Source organism: Aplidium turbinatum, chromosome 7 (genome assembly GCF_918807975.1).
Source record: "Aplidium turbinatum chromosome 7, kaAplTurb1.1, whole genome shotgun sequence".
NCBI lineage: Eukaryota > Metazoa > Chordata > Ascidiacea > Aplousobranchia > Polyclinidae > Aplidium > Aplidium turbinatum.
The window spans coordinates 28146814-28169718 of NC_137478.1; the positions used below are offsets into that span (position 1 = coordinate 28146814).

The 22905-nt window shown below is 37.2% G+C and overlaps 1 protein-coding gene across 2 annotated transcripts in view; it reads right to left on the reverse strand.

The window, feature by feature from the left end:
* The window catches only part of LOC145774643 (uncharacterized), a 91299-nt gene extending 68861 nt beyond the window's left edge, over positions 1–22438 (reverse strand). Inside the window, exons 1-3 of one of the 2 annotated variants that reach the window (XM_082585935.1) lie at positions 22420–22438; positions 18992–19051; positions 14637–14774 (exon numbers count right to left, since the gene is read on the reverse strand). In XM_082585935.1, the coding sequence (XP_082442061.1) occupies positions 14637–14685 (49 nt within the window). In that variant the 5' untranslated portion in view covers positions 14686–14774; positions 18992–19051; positions 22420–22438. Of the gene's footprint in view, positions 1–14636; positions 14775–18991; positions 19087–22419 lie in introns of those variants that run through there. The other variant, XM_082585933.1, reaches the window with a different exon arrangement.
* Positions 22439–22905: the final 467 nt, after the last annotated feature.

The window sequence follows — 22905 nt, forward strand, 5'->3', positions numbered from 1 at the left end:
TTGAAAGGAAATTATCGGGCACCGTAGCCTAGTTATCCCTACCAGCAAAAATTTGTTCCAAGAACCCAGTTAGCCTAACAGTTCATTTTTACATTGTAGTAACAGAATGAAAAGGCTAACCAAATGTGTGGCCTATCGTTTTAACGTCGCTAAACGTTGAAATCGTGTAGAAAAGAGAACTTTGCTGACTAGGATACGTTGCAAGCCTTAAAGCAGCCGGCGGCCATGGCCGCTAAGTAGTGCTTGAATGACCGCCTGTGCTACCTCCTCCGTCGGCCAAGTTCGGCCGCCGGTTTCTCAATTATTTAATTTCGCAATAGAATGTTCGTGGATTAAATGTCGAAAATATGTAGTATCAAAGAGTGACGCAGAATTAGGTCAGCGCGTCAGAATCACTACTGTTGTATTGAATATATTCAGCTGCGAGCACCAGCGCTGGAAGTCTTGTTTGCAATTCCCGAATGTTTATTTTAACGAAGCGTTAATCCGAAGTGCTAATTTACATCGGCTGGCGATATTGTCGTTTTTATATCGATTCAATGTTGTCGGACATTAAATCGTTGTTAAAAAGGAGAACTTTGTTAGTTGACATCCGTGGGTAAAACACGTGCCTTCATAATTGAGAAATGTCCCCGCTGTGGGTTAGTAACTTCACACCCTCAATGGTGACATCATAACGATATAAATGGTCAGGTTTTATGAAAGGCGGTATGCAGTTGAAACAATTTACTGAGCTGCGAGCAGTTAAAACAATTTAGGGTCGTTAGATGGTCCGCAATACCGGATTACAATCCCGATAGAGCATTTAATGCGTGGTACAACGATTCTATTGCAGGACGTCGCCCAGACTTCAACAACGCTAAGTGATTATTTTAACATTGCTGCAAGTTTAATGCTATTTACTTGTGCTATCGTTATTGTATTTTGGCCTCCAAGCACGCAGATTTGGCCGCCGAGAAGGAGCTCTCGGTAGGCCACGATGGCTGCCGGAAAAAAACACGAGTTTTAAGGCCTGTGTTGAAACTGAGAAACATTCACAGTAGCCCTTCGATACGTTGCATTTTTAAGATTATGCATTTTTAAGATAATGTATTTAGACGTTGAATCAATGTACAAATGAACTGTTAGGCTAAATGGGTTCTTGGAACAAATCGAAGGGCTTCTGTGAATGTTTCCCAGTTTCAACGTATCCTAGTCAGCAAAGTTCTCTTTTCTACACGATTTCAACGTTTAGCGTCGTTAAAACGATGTTAAAATGGCAATTTCTGCTGGTTGGGATAACTAGGCTACGGTACCCGATAATTTCCTTTCAACCCAAGCTTTTGTTGATCCAAACTAATCATTTTAACTATTCAAAAGTACTAACTTATAGACATTAAACATGATTTTTTTTGTAACATTTTCTTTTTTTATTTTCCCTTCATTTTGTAAATTTTTCTGAAGGTGTTGCGACCTTGCCGAATTTCTTTCAACTCAATAACTTACTTCGGTCACAAGCACGTTTTAACGTTCGCGTTTTGTCGCTTCTACCTTTTTCTACACCTTTGCTATGTTGACGTAAATTGTTTTTGATAACAACTGAACTGACATGACGAATTCAAGCACGTTTTAACGTTCGCGTTTTGTCGCTTCTACCTTTGCTATGTTGACGTGTATTGTTTTTGATATGATGGTCAAAAATAAAAATAACTGAACTGACGTAACGAATTTTAATTTAATAGTTAAAACATTTTATTTTTATTCCTTTCTGCACGACTGCAACGCTTAACGATGTAAAAACGGCAATTATAATTAGGCTACGGTACCCGATAATTCCCTTTCAAAAATAAAATTTCAAAAACTCGCCGAATAGGGCACTCGCCGAAAAAGGCTCTCGCCGAATATGGAACTCGCCGAATCGGATTAGCCGAATCGGACTCGCCGAATCGGACTCGCCGAATAGTAGCAGACCCAGCGCCTGTGGCTTTTCTTACGTTTTTTTGCGTCTCAGCACCTTAGTGAAATCAGTGTTTGTTAGGAATTTGAAAAGCTAGAATTTGGGTGTTCCCTAAAGAATTGGTACCACTTACTGGAGTTCGATATATTATACATATACTTAGTTTTACGTCATTGTAGCGTTGTGCATCTGCCGCATGCTGTATTGCTTGAAGCACTGAGTTTCCTTAAAATCAACCGCTTGGTGCTAAAACAAAAAGTCAGTATCAGTATGGTTTTGTCAGTCAACTGGGTGGTGTGTTATTTTAATCAGTTCAACACGGATGCTTTTTTTGGAAGTCATTGTGTCAATTTACCTATGGTTATAGTTTAGTTAATAAACTCACACTCGCAGAAGAACAAGGTATCATTCTCAAGATCATCCCCACAACCAAGCTGGTACTCAGGATGTGGCTGTAGCATTTACAGCTAGATATAGGCGGATCTCCAGAGAACACTAAGTCCGCTAAACGTCCTTCCAGCTATGTAAAAATTGCCGTCCTTCTAATCATAACTGATTGCTTTTTATTGGAGGCTAACCAAATGGAGCTACGTTTTTTTTTTACTTGTTTTTAGTGATAGTCTTTTGCTTTGCACGGCAAGTTGTTCTTCTGCCCGATGACCCAGTATCTTGCGCATTTTATTCAGGAGATAATCTGTTTATAACTATAGATTAATAATAATCATTGACAGGTTTCGAAACATCTAGTTTTGCAAAATAAGTTTATCAAATACCGAAGGCTATAAATTCTATACTGTTTCACTAACCAGTACGTATACTTATAGAGCTTAAACAACGGTTTCTTTTTTACATTGTACATATGTTCTTTATATGATTGCATTTAAATCTCCAAACTTTCACAGTTGGCATTGTTGTATTATGCGCAATCTATCTATGGTACATTCTCTCTCCTGGCGTCTTTCCGAATGCCAGCATAATTGTCCCTCGTGGTTACGCAGGGACGTCACGCACGAGTGACCACAATGTTAGCATTATACCACATCTCCCGACATATACGATAGAGGGAAAGCAATATGAGTATGCAGAATAGTAAAAGCATTTCGCATACAGAAATAGAAAACAAAATAATAAATCAATAATAGACATGAATGCCGTGCTCTAACAGAGCGCATTATATAAATACAGTAAGTTATAATAGAATGCAACAAGGCGAAGTCTAAATTTGTAATGGTCTGCTTACATGAATAACTGAGTGGTTACAAATTACATTTTATGTTACGAATTCTTTATATTTTTCCGGTTTTCTAATAACGCGCTTAGGCCTTCCTGAAGGCTCAAAGTTACTTCGACTTTCTGCAGGTGTATCACTATCATCTCGTGATGCGGCCTAGGTGGTGGTTCCGGATTAACCACAGTGTTATTTGTACTTGGGTTGTCAGGCGAGGGGAAACTTATTAGAAATTGTCTATTTTGCCTCAATGCTCCCCCGTCTGGAGTCGCCACTACATACGATCGTGGAGTGTCATGAGGTTTCTCTACTATTCCAGGGGTGACTGTATTATTGTTTCTGATGAGTACTTTACTTCCTGGAACCAAAGCAGGTTGTTCTCTAGTGCGATGTCGTCTGTTGTAATTGAGGGCTTGCTTTTCCTGATCATCTTTCTCCTTCTTCCGTAGCGAGTTGAAGTCAGGCCATTGTGGAGCTAATTGTTTCGGGTGTAAGGGGAGATTGGACTGGAGTCTTCTGCCCATGAAGAGTTCTGCAGGACTGTAACCATTTCTTAAGGGGGTACAGCGGTAAGAAAGCATCGCGTAGTAAGGATCACTATTGTTCTTTAACAAATTTTTGATTGTTTAAACGGCTCTCTCGGCTTCGCCATTGCTTTGAGGATATCTAGGACTAGAGGTTATATGCTTCACTTTTAGTTTATTTGTGAAATCTGCAAACTCAGTGCTTGCAAACTGTGGACCATTATCTGAAACAATTACCTCCGGGATACCATAACGAGAGAATATGGACTTGACGTGGTTGATAACGTTCACAGCCATAGTACTCACAAGCAAGACTGTTTCAATCCATCTAGAAAAGTAGTCTACAATCAGTAAATATTGTTGGTTTTTCCAGTGTGTCACAATCAAGGTGCAATGCCTCGCGATGGCTTGCTTTGTATCTTCAACGAGCGTGTTGTTTTGGTTGTAGAATTCTGGTGCGATGTGTTATTATCGGTTATGACCTGAAGTAACCTCTGATTACGAAATCTGTATTATGTAAAATGTGTTTTCTGGAATCATTTTCCCTATGTGACATTCTAGAGACTTCTGTTGTTTACATTTAAATGCTGCTTGATAGAACAATGGTTCGTTCTTTATGATGTAACCTTACGTAACCTTCTCGAAGTTACTGGACTGAACAACCAACTATAAATAGTGGTGTAGTTTGCATTATTATTGTGATTATTATTGAGTTGGTTATGAGAGTTGTGTTATATGTTGTGGATTACCGGTAGTAGTTGATGCAGAAATTATTGTTGATTGAGAGTTGAAGTGATCGAATACAAGTAGATGAGAATTGGTGCTGATATAAATTGTGTTCGAAATTAGAGTTATTTGAGAAGTCGTTCGTTAAAGTCCTTCAAGAAGTTAGATTATCATTTCACTAGTAGAACCATTTGACATTTAATTGACTGCTTTTCGGTTTGACCCATTAAACTACGTCATTGAACCTTTCCAAGTCTTTTTCCTGGTAAGAGATAGAAAGAAATCGTGACACAGTGAAACATGTCCATTGCAATTTTTGCCATGGTCGTTCGGGTCTTTTTGTGCACATTAGGGGTTCGATAGTTGGTGAGGAATTTTTTAGACATGTGGTGCAAGATTTAACCATTTCTTCTATTTGCTTACTCATGAATGGCCACCAAACAGACCCTCTCGCTTTTTCTCTGCTTTTGACAATCCCAAAGTGTCCTTCATGAACTCTGTTTAAAATATCAAGACGTAACAAGGGTGGTATTATCAATCTGGTTCCTCGCAGTAACAAACCGTCTTGGACCGTAATCTCGTCTTTGACTGAATGGAAGCATTTAACAGCACTCGATAAGGCATTCATATGCGGCCACCCCTCTTGTGCATACTGCATTACCTGACTGCAGACTGGATCGTCTTTTAACCTTACACGTATTTCATTAAGTCTTTTTTCCGAAGCTGGGAGTCCGTCCATTATCGACATAACGTAGGCTTCAGAAAGGAGATGAAGTTCTTCGTCGGATGACGTGGGCGAGTCTACAGGTGATCTGGACAAGTATCGGCAATAATTAACTCTTTGCTTGGGATGTGGCAAATATCATAGGTGAATCTCATCGAACGCATTCGAAAGCGTTGAATGCGGGCGGGCAGTTCGTCGATACCTTTTTTTCCTAGAAGAGAGACCAAAGGCTTGTGGTCTGTTTGAACAAGAAACTTCATACCGATCAGATAACTGGAAAACCGCTCACACGCCCATGTGACGGCTGAAGTTTCCTTTTCTATCTGTGCGTAACGTTGTTCCGTGTCACTCATAGCTCTGGACGCGAATGTAACAGGTTTCCAAACATCAGATTCATGTTTTTGAAGAAGAACTGCTCCTAAGCCAAATGAGGAAGCGTCAGCAGATACTATTGTCTCTAGCGTCGGATCATACAGTGCTAGTACATCGGTTGAACTACATATAGCTTTGATGTCATTGAAAGCTGATTCTTCTTTCGTGGTCCAAGACCATTCTGTATTTTTACTCAACAGCTTATGTAGATGTTTTGACTTTTCTGCTAGTTGATTTGTAAATTTTCCTAGCTGATTTACCATGCCCATAAATTGACGCAATTCAGAAATGTTATTGGGGCTCTGCATTTTCAGGATAACGCTCACTTTGTCAGGGTCAGCACGGATGCCGTCGCTATCGATAATATGACCAACAAACTTAATAGACGTTTTTGCAAATTCACATTTATTGTTTAGTGTCAGTCCACTTGAAGACAATACTTCTAAAACATCAGCTAATCGTCGATCGTGCTCAGCGTGATTTGCTCCAAACACCAGAATGTCGTCCATTTCGCACACGACGCCGTCTAACCCAGAAAGAATGTCTGACATCGTTCGCTGGAAGTACTCTGGAGCGCTGCATATGCCAAATGGTAGACGATTAAAACAATATCGTCCAAATGGGGTTATAAATGTGGTTAGGATTTTTGAGCTTGGTATTTGCCAAAACCCAGATTTAGCATCTAGTTTAGAGAAAATTTTAGCGCCACTCAGCTGGCCTAGAACCTGGTCAACGTAAGGCAATGGGTGTTTTTCTCTTTTGACGCTTTTGTTCAACGTTGTGTAATCCATACATATTCTTATGCCGTTGTCTTTTTTGGGCACTACAACCATTGCAGCACACCAATCGTTGGGACGTTTATCTTCTGATATAACTCCTTCTTGCGACATACGGGATAGTTCGACTTTAACTTTTGAGAACAACGGCAATGCAACACGTCTGGGTGCACGAACTTGGTAAGGAACAGCGTCATCACACAACGTTATCGAATATTCTCTGGACAGCTTGCCAAGATTGCAAAACAATTGGGGGTATTTTGCTGTAATTTACGCTTTCACTGTTTCCGGACTAGAAGTCGAGTTGACAAACTTAACGATCTGTAGGCAATTTATAGCAGGAAAACCTAACAATGCATTATTAGCGTTTTTAACAACATAAACGTTTTGATAGCTGTAATTTTGTCTGTACGTAAGTCTACAGTTAAATTTGCCCAACACATTTAAAAGATTGCCACCTGGGCCTTGCAACTGTCTATCCGTTTGGGAAAGCTTGAATTTACCCAAGTGCTCCCAGATATGAGCTGGTATAATTGTGACTTCCGCACCCGTATCAACTTTAAAGGAAACTGGGAAATTGTTGATTAGAACATTCACAAATATGGCAGACTTACGTGATGTCGTTTCACTTGCTTCATTGACGCTTTTGTTTGTCTGATTCCTACAATGTCGAGCAAAGTGTCCTATCTTTTTGCATTGGAAACAAGTGACTGTCTTTGCTGGACAAGTTTCTCCATTGTAATGAGGCGATCGACCACACTTCATGCATTTCTTTGCAAACCGCTGTTTCTCTTTTCTTAGGATGGCTTCAAGTTTGCCGCTATTTTGTTGTGTCGTTTCTTTGCAAAGAATGCCTTGTTGCTGTTTTACTGTCTCGCTTTGCCGAACAAGGTCGATTGCCTTTTGCAGTGTGAGGTCTGTGTCCATCTGCAGGCGTTCTGATAATCCTTTGTCTCGAATGCCTACTACGATGCGGTCACGCACCAGTTCATCGTGAAGCTCGCCGAACTGCAAGCCTTCCGCCATGTTGTACAGGCAAGATATGAAAGAACTTGCCGACTCAGTTTCACCTTGATTTCTTGTGTTAAACTGGGCGCGCTCAAATATGATATTGCGTCTCACAAGAAAATGTTGTTGGAATTTAGTTTTAACTACTGAGTATTCTTTAGAATTTTCTGGCGAAAGCTTAAATGACTGCACTATTTCTTCAGCTTTATTGCCCATGCAGTAGATGAGCGTGTTGACTTGTAGTTCGCCATCTTTCTCTACTAAACCTGAGGCACTTCTAAACCGTTCAAATCGCCTTATCCACAGGGTCCAACTGCTGGGATTTGAGAAATCGAATTCTGCTGGAGGGTTCACTTGAAACATAGACATGCTTCTTATACTGACGAACTTTAACTTAACGATTGTTCAAAACAGCATCGCTGCCACCATGTTGTATTATGCGCAATCTGTCTATGGTACGTTCTCTCTCCTGGCGTCTTTCCGAATGCCAGCACAATTGTCCCTCGTGGTTACGCAGGGACGTCACGCACGAGTGACCACAATGTTAGCATTATACCACAGGCATATCTCTTTATAAAATAAAGGCATGCATAGTTTGCCTCAATTAAATGGAAAATTCACGTGGTCGATCAACTCAACATTTCGTTCACCCGCCTAGTTTGTTAGTTAAGCAGCGACTCAAAATCTAAGGACGCTCGTTTGGCTCTCGGGGTGTGCACTTAAGCAACGCATTTCAAGGACTGCTCTTCATTCTGCTGCACCTAGTGGATGGAAAAATTCATGAACAAAAACATTTCTACAACAATCGAAACCTTCACTCTGTCAATCTCGGTAACAGGCCTTGCATCAAAAGCCTCAAGTATACATGTAAGTAAGTCAGCCAAGTATGCAAAATTATCAGAAATAACCTATCAAAGGCCATGTCAGTCTGAAGATAAAGATTTAAATCCAAATAAAACTAACCAAACCACCTAATTTGACAGTATTTCCAATTCTCTTTCATGTGTCAAGTTATGCGAATTCTACTGTAATTACGAGATTTTTCGTAAATATTGGTTATAAACGTCAACTGTTTCATTGACGTAATATAGCCACTCCGCATCGCAAGTTTGCAAGCAGTATGATATAATATATTATATCATACGCGCAGAAGCAACAGTTTCAGAGAGAATTGCAAAGAGAAAGATTTAATTTTTAAAAACATTGATTGCAATAGCTTATCTTTGTTCAAATAGAAATAAAATGTTAATTTTGTACACATTAAATCATCACAATCAATCATTATTCAGAACTTTCATTTACTGTGCTTAGAACTTAACTTCGTAAAACTACTTCCCAAGTCAGCAACTGCCACTATCATTGTTTTTGTTCAGTTTTTTACATTTTGAAAGAGATGTACCGTAACGTCAATCCATGAAATCCGAGGCCAGTCACATGGCTTCCACAACACTTCAGATGAAAATATTTGGCCTGGGAAATGCTGTGACAAAGGAGGATGTGACAATTACAGGAAATCAACTGCTTACTACTCAGCAGGTATTGAGAAGCATCATATTTCATGTTGAAGATGGATTTAGTGAGAATTGCACTAAATATAATGCAACAAAAATAGTGCATGTACAAATTGTCTCGTTTTATCAAAAAGATGGAACTCCAGTGTTAGCGGAACATACCTGTTGCCAATTAAGTTAAATATTAACAAGCTCTTGGCAGAAACTAAGAAGTTATGAAAAATACCAAAAGCATGTCAAACAAGTGCATCTGTGCTCGTAAAACGCAATGACTACAAAGCATTGTTCCGGCGGATCAATTGCCCTCTTGTTTAGAATTGAAATTGTGATGAAATTTGTTGACATTGAATTTGCGTTGTTTTTGTGTTCTGCGTGATGTGGCTTGCCTGGCTGCAAAGAGATTTCACAACTGATTGTCGCTGTTTGCTGCGTGCCGGGAGCCGTTGTTTCTGGTCACAATTTTGCCTTTGTGTTGAGTTTCATTTCATTATCGAAATAGCAAGCTTGAGAAGTGCCAATGTGTACCACGGATTTCGGATTTAAGTTACCGTTGTTAATGCCATTATAAGTTTATACAAAATCAGGTTTTTATCCCAACTCACTAACTCAATAAATAAATCAAGAAACAATTGCAATTATGATTGAGGCAGACCGAGGAGGGATTGTAGGTAGGCAGTGAGCACCTACTCTTGTAACCAAGCGTATTTGTCAAAAACGTTCCCTCTAAGGCTGAAAAACTCTGAGGAGCTTATATATCAAATCCTGCAGACATATCTTTCTTAAAATCAATGATGACAGACAGGGCATCCACAATTTCCAATCATGCAATCCTGGTTCAACTCCCGGCTTAAGCTGGTTGTTGAAAATCACCGCTCACCTCTACCCAGGGTGTAATAAATTGGGTGGGCGTAGTTGCTGAAGTAATGGTGGCCGAAAGGAAAGAAGTGGCCAGTGGCCACCCTATTCTCGTTAGTGCCGAAGGCTTAGTATAATGAGAACCTTCTCTTCTCATCCCCCGATGCTTGAATCAAGTTTGGGCCTCACCTTTATCTTTACTGTACAGTGTACACTGTACATATTGGTTTCGGTGTAGTGTTGCTGTATAATTATGCTCCTTGGAACTGTTTGACTATGTACAAGAACATTCTCAGATATGGAGCAGTGCATAAGTTGATATCAGATGCTGCTGAACGTAGCTTCAAACGTCACTTTTGGTATCTCTCTGCTGAGATGGTACCACTCGCACTGTTCAGCTCTGAAGTTCAGAAAGTGGAAAAACATTAAATGGCTGATGAACTTATATTATACGTGTAAAACTGACAGATCTTGTTTTTACACCAGCAGATCGGTTTGGCACTGGCTAGCTACGGGAAACCACGTTTTCAATCAGAAATCAATCTGGAATCAAAACTGATAGATTTTATCAGAAAGGACTCTGGGCTCTTTTTCTCTGTTTCAAAGGTAAATGATTTTCTTCCTTGATCAAGAGAGAAATGGTCTGAATCAGAGTCGTATCAGAAAGCTGTTTACAATGTTGGCCCATCAATGTCACAAATGACATGGCTAAACGTGGAGTAAAACTGAGCAACAATTATCTACATAAGTGCCAGAAACGAGGAACACTATCAAAACACTTTATAAATAGTGGAAGCCAACAGAAAAAAACGCACCTAATTTGAGAAAGAGAAAACACAAATATCTTCTTGTACAGATTAGTGCGTGATGCGACAATTTATTGAAAGACAATTTATCAAACGACAGTTCATCAAACGACAGTTTATCCAAAGACAGTTCATCGAACGACAATTCATCGAAACGACTGTTTATCGAAACGACAGTTCATCGAACGACTGTTTATCGAAACGACAGTTTATCGAACAATGAAGCACATATGCAATGGAATACTCAGGGGTTAAGGGTTAGGGGATAATGGTTGGGGGCTGGGGTTGGTCGTTCGATAAACTGTCGTAGTACCAGATTACGATAAACTGTCAACAAATTTTTATTGGCATTTATTGGCTCGGCATTTTTATTGCCAACGCTAATTTCGAAGACTAAATATATTGCATTAATAAAGTGTATTGTGATGTCACTTGATGTCACATATCTTTTGATTCTAAGTTGTGGCTTGAATTTTCTAGAAAAGTTTCACACATTTTGGCTTAGCCTGACGTTAGAGAGGAATATTCACCATTACCGGCATTACATGGCTTAGCAGTAACCGCACTCCTGCCGTTTGTCTCCAGGTATATGTGCGTGTCAGTGTTTTCAACGTCGATAAAATACCGTTCCAGCGTAAGTAACATTGGAACTGCCTTGAGACCAGCATTGACAAACATCGAGCCAAGGCTGGGCTTGCTTTGTAGCAGAGAACAGTCATTTCGAACAGTGATTTCGATTACAGATAGCTTGTTGTTAGTTTTCGTTTAAATTAAGCCTTTCAATAAATATCAAAAACGTATATTTTGCATTGTTTATCCTTTTAACCGTAAAGGGTCGTGGAAAATTTTAGAAGATTAGAATTTAGGGTTTTTTAAGAAGGGGTCCCGAGCAAAAAACTTTGGGAAGCCCTAAACTAGTCTACGCGTAGTTGGGTTAGTTCTCCTTCCATCTGACCACATAGTCACTAAACATCAGTTATTAACCTAGGCCTAGCCTACCAGCACTCCACGTCTGAACAACGCAGGCACTTCTGCAATTGTGATCAATCAAATTAGTAAAACCATCCTAGATGGATTAACCTTTAAACCCAAACACAGAAAAACCGCTTGGTGCAGTTGTGATTTGTTTTAACAGCTGATCCAGCTGACAAGGACAGTATTGTATCCGGTTTAATCCAGTGCATATCGCATGATTTTTTATCTACAATTTAGTCATGAAGGTTTTCCATACTTTTTCAATACCACGAGGAGGTTTCACGAAATTCCTTACCTTTTCCCGGTCTGGAAAACAGGTTTTCAAATTCCCTACTTTTTACCTACTTTTCCGACTGCGTGGGAACCCTGACATATATCTAGCTCAAATAGTACTAATTTTATCATTAAAAACGTGATTTAGGGGGCTCGATTTAAAAATGCTGTTGGAGCAGGGTCTAAACAGGGTCAGATTTCAAAAATTTATCACCCAGGCAAATTGAAATGAAAAAATTGCCTCAAAAGGGGCCACCCTCCTGTTACATAGCCTAGGCCTACATATGTTCATTAAGAACCAAACGACTTTGACACAAACCTCTCAACAGGTAGAAGACATTCACACGTGCGAGTCTGAAGAAGACAATTATTATCAAGTTTGAACCACACAAGCGAGAGTACTGCTCCAATATAGGCTATAGTAACATTTTTGAAGCATTGATGACCCCATTCGAAGATGCTTAGCTTTCCTTGCGGTTTCTTTTGCGCTTTTGTGATGTTTCTTTCAGTACATACATAACCAAACAATACGGTGGGCTACTAAACGTTTTCAGTAGGAACATAACGTTTTAATTATAAAAAGAATATACAGTAGAATTCGCCTATAACGGCACCTCTCTAGGGAATTTGCAAAAACTGACGTTATAGCCGAATTGATGTTATAGACGAACTACCGCAAACTATTCCACAACTGTATTTTGATTAAAGAAAGGGGTGTATAATCCAATCAGGGTTACTGTGTAGGCTACCACCAAACTGACAAAAGGCACGCAGAAAATACAGTAAACAAAGAAATTGTTTAAAAAAAATAACCTACAGCGAAAGGTATAGGAAATTTGCGCAATATAGCTCGTTACATACAGTAGTAGAGAAGTTCATTGTTTATTAGCAAAAAAGGCATTGATCTTGAGTTGTTTTGGTTTTGACACGGATTTGACACAGCTGTAGAGCTGCTTTTTACACGTGATAGTTTTTCACGCGGGGAAAAAAAGTTAATTAGTTTATACAGTACTGCACGTACAACTGTTGCTTTGAGTTGTTTAAAGGTCAGCTGCTGTAGAGCTGCTTTTTACACGTGATAGTTTTTCACGCGGAAAAAAAGTTAATTCAGTTAAAGTCCCTGCTGAGAACGACGTAGCAAAATAAAGGGAAGACATTTTGCAAGCAGCAGCGCTAACTGGATTAAAAGACTGATCGTTCGTGGTGAAGGTGATGGCTTAAAATGACATTATAAACAAACAAAAGACATCTGGGGACCAATAAAGGGGGGTCTGCTACTATTCGGTAAGTTCCTGACCTCCAACCCCTAACCCTAAAACGGCAATGATAATTAGGCTGCGGTACCCGATAATTTGAAAAAAAATTGAAAAAATCTCCCCTTAAGGGATCGGACTCACCAAATCGGACTTACCGAAACGGGCCATTCCGAATAAAGGATGCTGTTACATGCGAATTGACGTTATAGGCGATGCTATTGTAGCCGAACTACAATGTACGTAAAAGATAGGAATTCTGCCGTGACCGAGCGAAATGTGACGTAATAGGCGAATTGACGCTATAAACGAAGCCGTTATAGGCGAATTCTACTGTAGCTAAAATTTAATATCTCAAACGTAAGCTTTAGGTGCATACAAACCAAGATATTTATCAGCACGTGTTTCTACGTCATAATTTTGATATAAACTAGCAAAACGGGCTTTGTAATGGGAAAGCGTCACGTGGGGGAGGGGGGTTGACAAAAACGTTACGTTGGCGTCACATGGGGGGTCAAAAATTCGGAAAAACAGCGTTACGTAATATTTGAACCAGGGTTGTTGGTATTTTACCCGACCCAAAAAAACCCGGGTGGGTTTTTTTAATAAAACCCACTTAAAAAAACCCAAAAAAACCCATAAAAAAAACCCAGAGCATCATATTTGTCCAGTTTTTATTGGAAAATTAAAAAAATTTACAAAAACACTACAAGGCACTTACAACAAACTTTAAATTAGGACTTAAGGATGTGATTGTGAAGTAATTTCCAAGATTAAACTGAAAACGCAGTGGATATTGCACAGTACACAAAAATCAAGTAATGTCACTTTGTGTATACTACACTAAAACTCATTTATGCAAGAAGGCCTTATAGTTAAATTGGTGAAAGTACTACTCTACTGTAGTCTGTATATATGATGTGAAATGCAATTTAGGAGGCTATTTACCAATTACAGATTCTGGATTCTAACGCATGGCTGTTTCAGAGCATTTGCCTAATTGGCCACGCAATCGCTCAATTGCTCATCCATTACTATATATAATATCATAAATAATAAAAAATATTTAAACATGATGGCATAAATGCTCCTTGCCTTCAAATCTAAACAAATGATGCAATAATGTGATTTCTACCACGGTAGCATCAACTTGGTATAAAAATCAGTGGATGATGCAACATCCAACTTGATCTTGAAACTAATGGATGATGCAACATTCAAGCAACAACAGCCCTAGTGCATTACTTTATTGAGTTATGCAAGCATGGACTGTGAGTGAAAAGCACTTCACTCGTAAAAAGTAGTTTTGAGGTGAAATAAGCATGAATCTACTTTTTTTGGCATCTTTTTTAAAAAAACCCAATAAAACCCAAAAAAACCCGGGTTTTTTAAAAAAAAAACGTGCAGGTTGGGCTTTTTAAAAAAAAACCGGGTTTTTCTCAACCCTGATTTGAACGCTCCCTTATACTGTTTTTTTCCAGTATTTTTTCATGCAATGTATAATTTTTTTTTCATAGGCTTGAAAAGGACTACATGCATAGTCGAAAACGTTCGCTTTATTTTATTTTTGTGTTTTAATGTTAAATGTCGTATTGTTGCTAAGCTATGCCTGCTTATCCTTGAAAAAAGTAATCTCTCTACCCAAGTTATAGTAAACAAAACAACTTACCAAAAAAGCCAAGTTGGAGAAATATTAAGACACATTTGAATGAAGTCATTGTTTCTCAATGTTGAAGTCATCCACAAAATGAAAAGTTATAAGTAGGGTAGCAGACCAATGTTTCACAAAAACCAAGATGATTTCAACCTGTGATTAAAATTAATTTTATCTCAAATGAAATCTATACTTTGATTTAAAAACATTTCCAGATTTTACCATATAGACTATTATAATGAAAATGATACAATTTATAATAAATTAAAAGTTATATAACATTTAGTATGTACTAGAAAACACAGCCAAGCATACAGCGCATAACAAAAATAATTTTCAGGAATAAAGTCATGCAAGTTAAATATTTAAGTTTATTGACTTCTTCAAAATTCTTGACTTTTGAAAGGTTTATAATATTTATTTTTTTACTTTGAATTTAACCATAACTACAATGTAAAGAAAAAATAAAAGTGCAATGTTTTGGCTGCAACTTTTATTCATAATGATGATTAGTTGTCCTAACTTTTGCATATGACAACTGCTTTTGCATAAAACTACGCTGTCTTATTTTTTGTAAAATAAAGATGGCTGCATTTCAATCTTGTCCAAATGAATGTTGATTTTTCCACCAAACTGGAATGATGCGTCCTCTAGGAAGCGCAGTGTTGGGAAACAGACTGCAGACTATATTAGCAGTAAAGGTATCATGTTTGGTTTGAGAAATGAAGCCAAAAGCTGTGAAAAATTGTTAAATTCTTAGGCTATTCTCTCTGTGTAGTCCAGATAATCATTTAGACAATGGAGTGGTAACTTTGCTCTACAGATTTATATAAAAAGATGGAAAGATATATAGACATTAGACCTCCCCAATCCCCGGACTTTCTTTTGTTTTCATCTATATTGTGACTTTTCTGCATGGGTTTTCAATGCTGATTTCAAAAATATGCATAAAATTTTTTTTCGATCAACGTCTGGGAAGTTATTCGCTGTTGCTTAGCAACAACTTTTCAAAAAAATTACAAAAATCCCCTTTAAAACCCCTTTACTTTTAACCCAGTGTGCTGATATCTGGATTATCTGAAAGCATTTCTTCTGCTGATGAATTAAAAAAAAAAATTATTAAAATTGGACAATCGGTACCAGAGTTATGACCGTTTGAGTACCCAGATTATGCAGTCACGCATGACTGATTTTTGTTAATTTATTGCCAAATGATACTAGAAAAATGGTGAAAGTTGCTTTCAAGGGGTTTTTGGGGGTAAGGAGTTCAAAAAATATATTAAAAAGTGTCTCAGAGCAACAGAAAAAAGTTATTAAAAAATTGATACGAACAGTCATGCATGAATGATTTTGTCGCAGTCGCGTCATTCCTACAACAAGATGTATTCCTTGGCACCACAAACGTTAAATGCCTGGAATCATATACAGTATAACGTGGAACCGATCATCTCAATGTAGCTAACATCTGAGTACCCATTGCACTTGATGTTAGAATACACGCTTCATTGCTCGGAAAGAGCTCTGATCAAGTGCAAGATGGTCACGGTCCGCCACAATTTCAATAGCATCTCTCAACCAGCATAATGTAGTCTATGCATTTAAATCATGTGGCAAAAAATGGATTAAGTCAGCTGAACTTAACGATAACCTTCTGTAATGCATTTCAGGTTTCACTATTGATCAGTTAGCATTTTTTACTTGTATTTTGTATGATTATATAACGTATTGTATACACTTCTACTGTCTAATATTCCGTGTGTATTCATGTATCCATCATGGAGCTGAGGAAGAGTAAAATGAACAATGGTGGTTTGCTTGGTAATTTGCAGCCTTTAAAACATTTTAAGGAAGGACAGTTTAGATCAACTACTGGAGATGTTCTTCAGAAATACATATATCATCTTCAATTAAATCCTCGTAACCATCAGAGTGGGAAGCTTGCAGCTTGGGATACAGCAGTATGTCTAGCAAAAGTATGGCAGCCTGATTGCATTCTACTGATGACAAAACAAAATATCCAAAACAAAATTATTCGTTTGGTTGATGAATACAAGAAATACAAACATGCCAAAAAGGAATCTGCTGCCTTAATTAAATTTCGAGAAACATTGACAACACGATATATGATATCTGCTAAGAATGCCGAAAATCTTATTAACAAAATCAAAACATTGCTACCAGAAGATAAGGCATAAGATATACAGTTTCTTAAATTACTTGAAACAAACCAACCAGCATCTCTTGGACCCCTTGATAGAAAGAGGTTGAAACGCTTCAAGAATTATGTATTGGAGAATCAAATGAAGGCAATAAAGTATGATGTATGTTTGTTGCCAGTATGCTTAACAGCCCAATGATTTTTAAAATAACATACCTATTAATTTTTGATACGAATGCATAAACAAGACGTTTTTTACAGATAAATGCAGATTCTCAGCCATCTACCTCAGGACTTAATTTACTCTCCTCGTCATCTTCCCAGTAAATTAAGTCGAATCTGCACTGAGAATCTGCATTGATCTGTAAAAAATGTCTTGTTTATGCATCTGTATCAAAAATTAATATGTATGTTACTTTAAAAATCATTGGGCTGTTAAGCATACTGGGAATAGACATACATCATACTTTATTACCTTTATTCGATTTTTTAATGCATAATTCTTGAAGCGTTTCAACCTCTTTCTATCAAGGGGTCCAAGAGATGTTGGTTGGTTGGTTTGTTTCAAGTAATTTAAGAAACTGTATATCTTCTGCCTTATCTTCTGGTAGCAATGTTTTGTTTTTGTTAATAAGATTTTCGGCATTCTTAGCAGATATCATAAATCGTGTTGTCAGTGTTTTTCGAAATTTAATTAAGGCAGCGGATTCCTTTTTGGCATGTTTGTAATTCTTGTATTCATCAATCAAACGAATAATTTTGTTTTGGATATTTTGTTTTGTCATCAGTAGAATGCAATCAGGCTGCCATACTTTTGCTAGACATACTGCTGTATCACAAGCTGCAAGCTTCCCACTCTGGTGGTTACGAGGATTTAATTGAAGATGATATATGTATTTCTGAAGAACATCTCCAGTAGTTGGTCTAAATTGTCCTTCCTTAAAATGTTTTAAAGGCTGCAAATTACCAAGCAAACCACCATTGTTCATTTTACTCTTCCTCAGCTCCATGATGGATACATGAATACACATGGAATATTAGACAGTAGAAGTGTATACAATACGTTTATAATCATACAAAATACAAGTAAAAAATGCTAACTGATCAATAGTGAAACCTGAAATGCATTACAGAAGGTTATCGTTAAGTTCAGCTGACTTAATCCATTTTTTGCCACATGATTTAAATGCATAGACTACATTATGCTGGTTGAGAGATGCTATTGAAATTGTGGCGGACCGTGACCATCTTGCACTTGATCAGAGCTCTTTCCGAGCAATGAAGCGTGTATTCTAACATCAAGTGCAATGGGTACCCAGATGTTAGCTACATTGAGATGATCGGTTCCACGTTATACTGTATATGACTCCAGGCATTTAACGTTTGTGGTGCCAAGGAATACATCTTGTTGTAGGAATGACGCGACTGCGACAAAATCATTCATGCATGACTGTTCGTATCAATTTTTTAATAACTTTTTTTCTGTTGCTCTGAGACACTTTTTAATATATTTTTTGAACTCCTTGCCCCCAAAAACCCCTTGAAAGCAACTTTCACCATTTTTCTAGTATCATTTGGCAATAAATTAACAAAAATCAGTCATGCGTGACTGCATAATCTGGGTACTTAAACGGTCATAACTCTGGTACCGATTGTCCAATTTTAATAATTTTTTTTTTAATTCATCAGCAGAAGAAATGCTTTCAGATAATCCAGATATCAGCACACTGGGTTAAAAGTAAAGGGGTTTTAAAGGGGATTTTTGTAATTTTTTTGAAAAGTTGTTGCTAAGCAACAGCGAATAACTTCCCAGACGTTGATCGAAAAAAAATTTTATGCATATTTTTGAAATCAGCATTGAAAACCCATGCAGAAAAGTCACAATATAGATGAAAACAAAAGAAAGTCCGGGGATTGGGGAGGTCTAATAGACATACAGCAATACATTTCAGTAAACTTTGCACAGTTATATTCTGTGTAATGTACTTTTGTATAGGACACTTTACTTAGTAACAACAATGCTTGCCATATATCCCACAGGCATAGGCATGCAAGTAGTGGGATCTGAAACAATTAAAAAACAAAAGTGAGGCCTGTGTCAAAAAGGTTGAAAACCACTTTGTAATCAAAAATTAAAATGAAGTAGGATAAAACGTTGGCCAAGTGGATTGTATTTACTCCTCCACAAACAAAAAATATTGTCAAAACTTACCTTTCATGCATAAAACTAATTTTCAACTGTAACAAGATTCTGCACGAAGGCCAGGCTAGCCTAAAATTGCAGAGAATTTAGCGTTTATTTCGTCTATTGAGAAAATGGTATGGTTTAAGCATATAATCAATACAAAAAAGCAAACACAAAAAAAAATTTAATTCTAGCAGACAGAAAGCAGATGAAAACTATGTCAGTCGTCGAATCAGCTGCTTCTCCTGTCCCTGAAGTATCAGATGTCAAGCATGGGCAATTGGGCATCAACCAACTCCTGTTACTCATACTCTTATAAAATTCCTTTAATACTGTTTTTACAACAATATGAATTACAATGAAAACAAAACATATATTCTACACCGAAGCCAATACAATTAACAACAAAATCAAAAAAGTAAACAGTGCGAAAGAAAAGAATTCAACCAAGTCTAAAAAGCCAATAGCCTTCTTACTTCTTGCAAGCAGAGTTGCCAGATTTCTTTAAACAAAACATACCAACTTTTTTCCAGTATACATGTACAGTAATCAGTATACCAAAAATACAAGTATATATAACAATGAATAAAAAATCCACAATTTGAGCCCCATGGGGTCATTATATGTCTCAACAGAGCGATTAAAACAAAACGTATTCATACTGTAGGCAACCTGCTATACAATATACAGGCAGCGAAAATAGCGCACTCGGAATTAATCAATCGGAATCAATACATGTCTGTTTTAAACCTGACCAACTTTTCTTTTGTGATGACCAGATCTTTACAGCATTTATTTTTTGTCATCAAAGAGGTGTGAATTCTTGTTACTGCTTCAAGTATTTTGATTCCCATAAGACTTCGATTACCGGTATATCAGTCTTGATTGGTATGTTTTGCTACATCTAGGCTACTCAACTTTTTCTTCTGCATAAACTATAAGTTAAAAGGCTAACTCTAGTATACTTCCTTCTTCCAGTTTGCCAATCTTGCATTTATAACTTAAAAATATACTGAGTAAGCCATCAGCAAAGAACTGAGTGAATGACTAACAATAGCAATCAAGATTTTAAGAAGAACTGTGGGCATTTGTCAAAGTTGTTTCCAAGTCAGTCTAGGTTACTGGATTATATGGTTATTAGTCTATGGTTCAATTGGTTCATTCTGTGGCATGAAAGCGGATTAAGTTGTTTCACGTCCTAAGGCTATCTGCTCGACCCTATCAGATTTTCATGAAACTTTATCAAAATGATCATCATTATGGCTAATTCGGTGCTAAGAAGATTTTGACAGTTCTTTACAAGTAGCAAAACGCCTATGGTGTTAGGAACACGACCAGGTCATATTGTAATAGTACTTTTTTCTATCACTTGCTAACCTTACTAAGGCCACCGGCTTAAAATATTAGATGTTTGCTTGCGACATCGATGTCTGTACTTAATAGTTTTAAAAGTATACGGTAACAAAATTGTGCCAAACTTAGTGCAATATGCCAAACATAAAATTTGCATACCAAACACATAAACAATATACCAAAAATATACCAAATAAGCAAAATATAGGCTACCAAATTTCTGGAATTTGGTATATTTATATATAGAGAGAAAACTTTTATTTTGTCTGTTGCAACAATAGCACGGTACAATTATACATAACATGAATAGAATAGCGCCATAGCCATCTAGGTACCACAACAGACAGGAAACAGCGAAAGACTATATCAGTCATCGAGTCAGTTGCTTCCCTGTTCTTAATGTGACAAATGTCAAGCATCGGTAAATTACGTTTTAGTTATTTTTCCAGTTTTCTATTTGTTAGTTTGTCGTTCACTACGTGTTTGCGCCAACAATTAAAAATAAAATTGAAAAGAAATCGAAAAAATTACAAGTTTCCTGAACTTTTTACATTGAGTCTTCATAGGCAGGTTAAAAAATGAATTGTGATGTCACAGAAGACTCCCCCCCGCAAGATAAAAAATTAAGGAAACCGGTTCAGCGTGACCGCACGACTTGTACAAAAAAAACAAACCATACAATTGAGCGCAATAACACATAAGGTGATTAGTGAATATTAGCCTATGTGTAATTGATGTACTACTTTTTATGCAGACAAACTTTAAGCATTTAATTTCAGTTTAAAATGGTGGTAGGCTATTAAAACAAATGAATTAGGTTAAAATGCTACGCAAATTAAACATATTATGCAGCTTTGAAAACAAAATGTGGTCTGTTGCAGTTAATGGATCAAGTAGCCTAAGACATCAATTAGGTCTACTGTAACATGGGGCAACAAAAATAGAAAAAAACAAGAGAAGGAACAGCTCGAAAGGTCAAATTTTCAAAAATATTATTGTTGCGTCATAAAATATAAAAATTAGGCAAAAATTATAAAATCAGTCAGACCGAGCTGATTACATTCCTATAAAATCAAAATTGCGCAGAACTACAAACTATTGGTCAACAAAACAAAATTAAACAAAAACGGGCTTGTAACATACAGCACAATGAACAATCCAGCTTCAATTCTTTAAAAATTTGATTTGGTAACCATAAACAACATTCTCTTGAGTCGATGATTGCAGCACCAAGCCTGGGTAGGGTTTGAACTTGGTTGAGTGAAAATGAAGGTTGACTACGGTTGGGTGGAATATAAAAAGGCCAAAAACATTTCTTGTGACTTCTCTTTACTTTGTCTTCAAAATTCAATAATAAAAGTGGCTATCCATGAGCGATCCAACTCAGAATTATGCAAATAACAAAATGGCTGCCGAATTCACTGGTAAGCCTTTATACTGTAGCTACTAGCTAGGCCAGGGATTGCAAGCCTTTTTTAGTGCATGGGTCACAAAAGAGACCTTAATCCTTGAAAAAGCAAAAGTGGGGCATACATTTAATTTTATGTTAATGCGAAACTTGCTGCTGCATCTTCTCTGCAAGTCTTATTATTCTTGGTTGGTAATCCGTAGTTTTTAGCTTCACATATGCAGCACTCATATCTGAGCTGAGACGATTCCGTGTGCTTGATTGTATAAAGTTCATGTGCGAAAATAAAGATTCGCTCGAATATGAAGAACCAAACAACGTTAACAGAGCTACCGCAAATCTTTTCATAGTTTCACACAAATATGGCAGGGAGTTCCACTCTGTAAGAATTATATTTTCAGCATGGTTTTCAACAGCAGGAAAGTCACAACCATCCACATCCGTTTTCATTTCAATTTTTTGTAGGAGATGATTTAAGTCTACAAATTTTGTTTTCCAAACTGCACTTTCTTGAAAGTTTATCATTTCCATTTTCAAGTTGTAAATACGAAGCCATTCGAAGTTTGATAATTCAAGATTTTCAAATTGAATTGCATGTGGGAAAAGAATGAACTGCAATGTAGCATCTAGCTTTCGGAACTGGGTAAACCTTTCTGACATTACATTTTTGACATCTTTCGTCAGTAAAACTTACTTGTTGAGTGCAGTTTGCTTTTGTTCATCAGTTAAATTGGTGCTGGTAAATAATAATAATAAATATTTGATGTTGTAAGCACCGAGGTGCTTTTTCATCATTCTGATATACATAACGCATTTGCTGTTAATTAGGTTAACAGCTAGTTTAATAACTAATAACTCTAACCGTCAATAACATCTGATAACATATATAAACTTTTAGAAGACATATTAGTGGGACCAAAAAATAATACGGTGATATATACATGAAAAATACATACACAATAGTACTGTCACTTAATACATAACATCATAAGATGATTTCAAGGTAAATTTCAATGGATCGCTGCTCCAGTGCTTGTCAAGCCTTGCCTTGAATGCATTCAAGCTAAGTGCACTTATGACTGTTGGTGGTAAATTATTCCAGGCATTTACTACACGCACTGTGAAAAAGTTGCTTCTCAGCCTTGACATAGTTTGTGGCTTATACAATTTTAAGTTATGG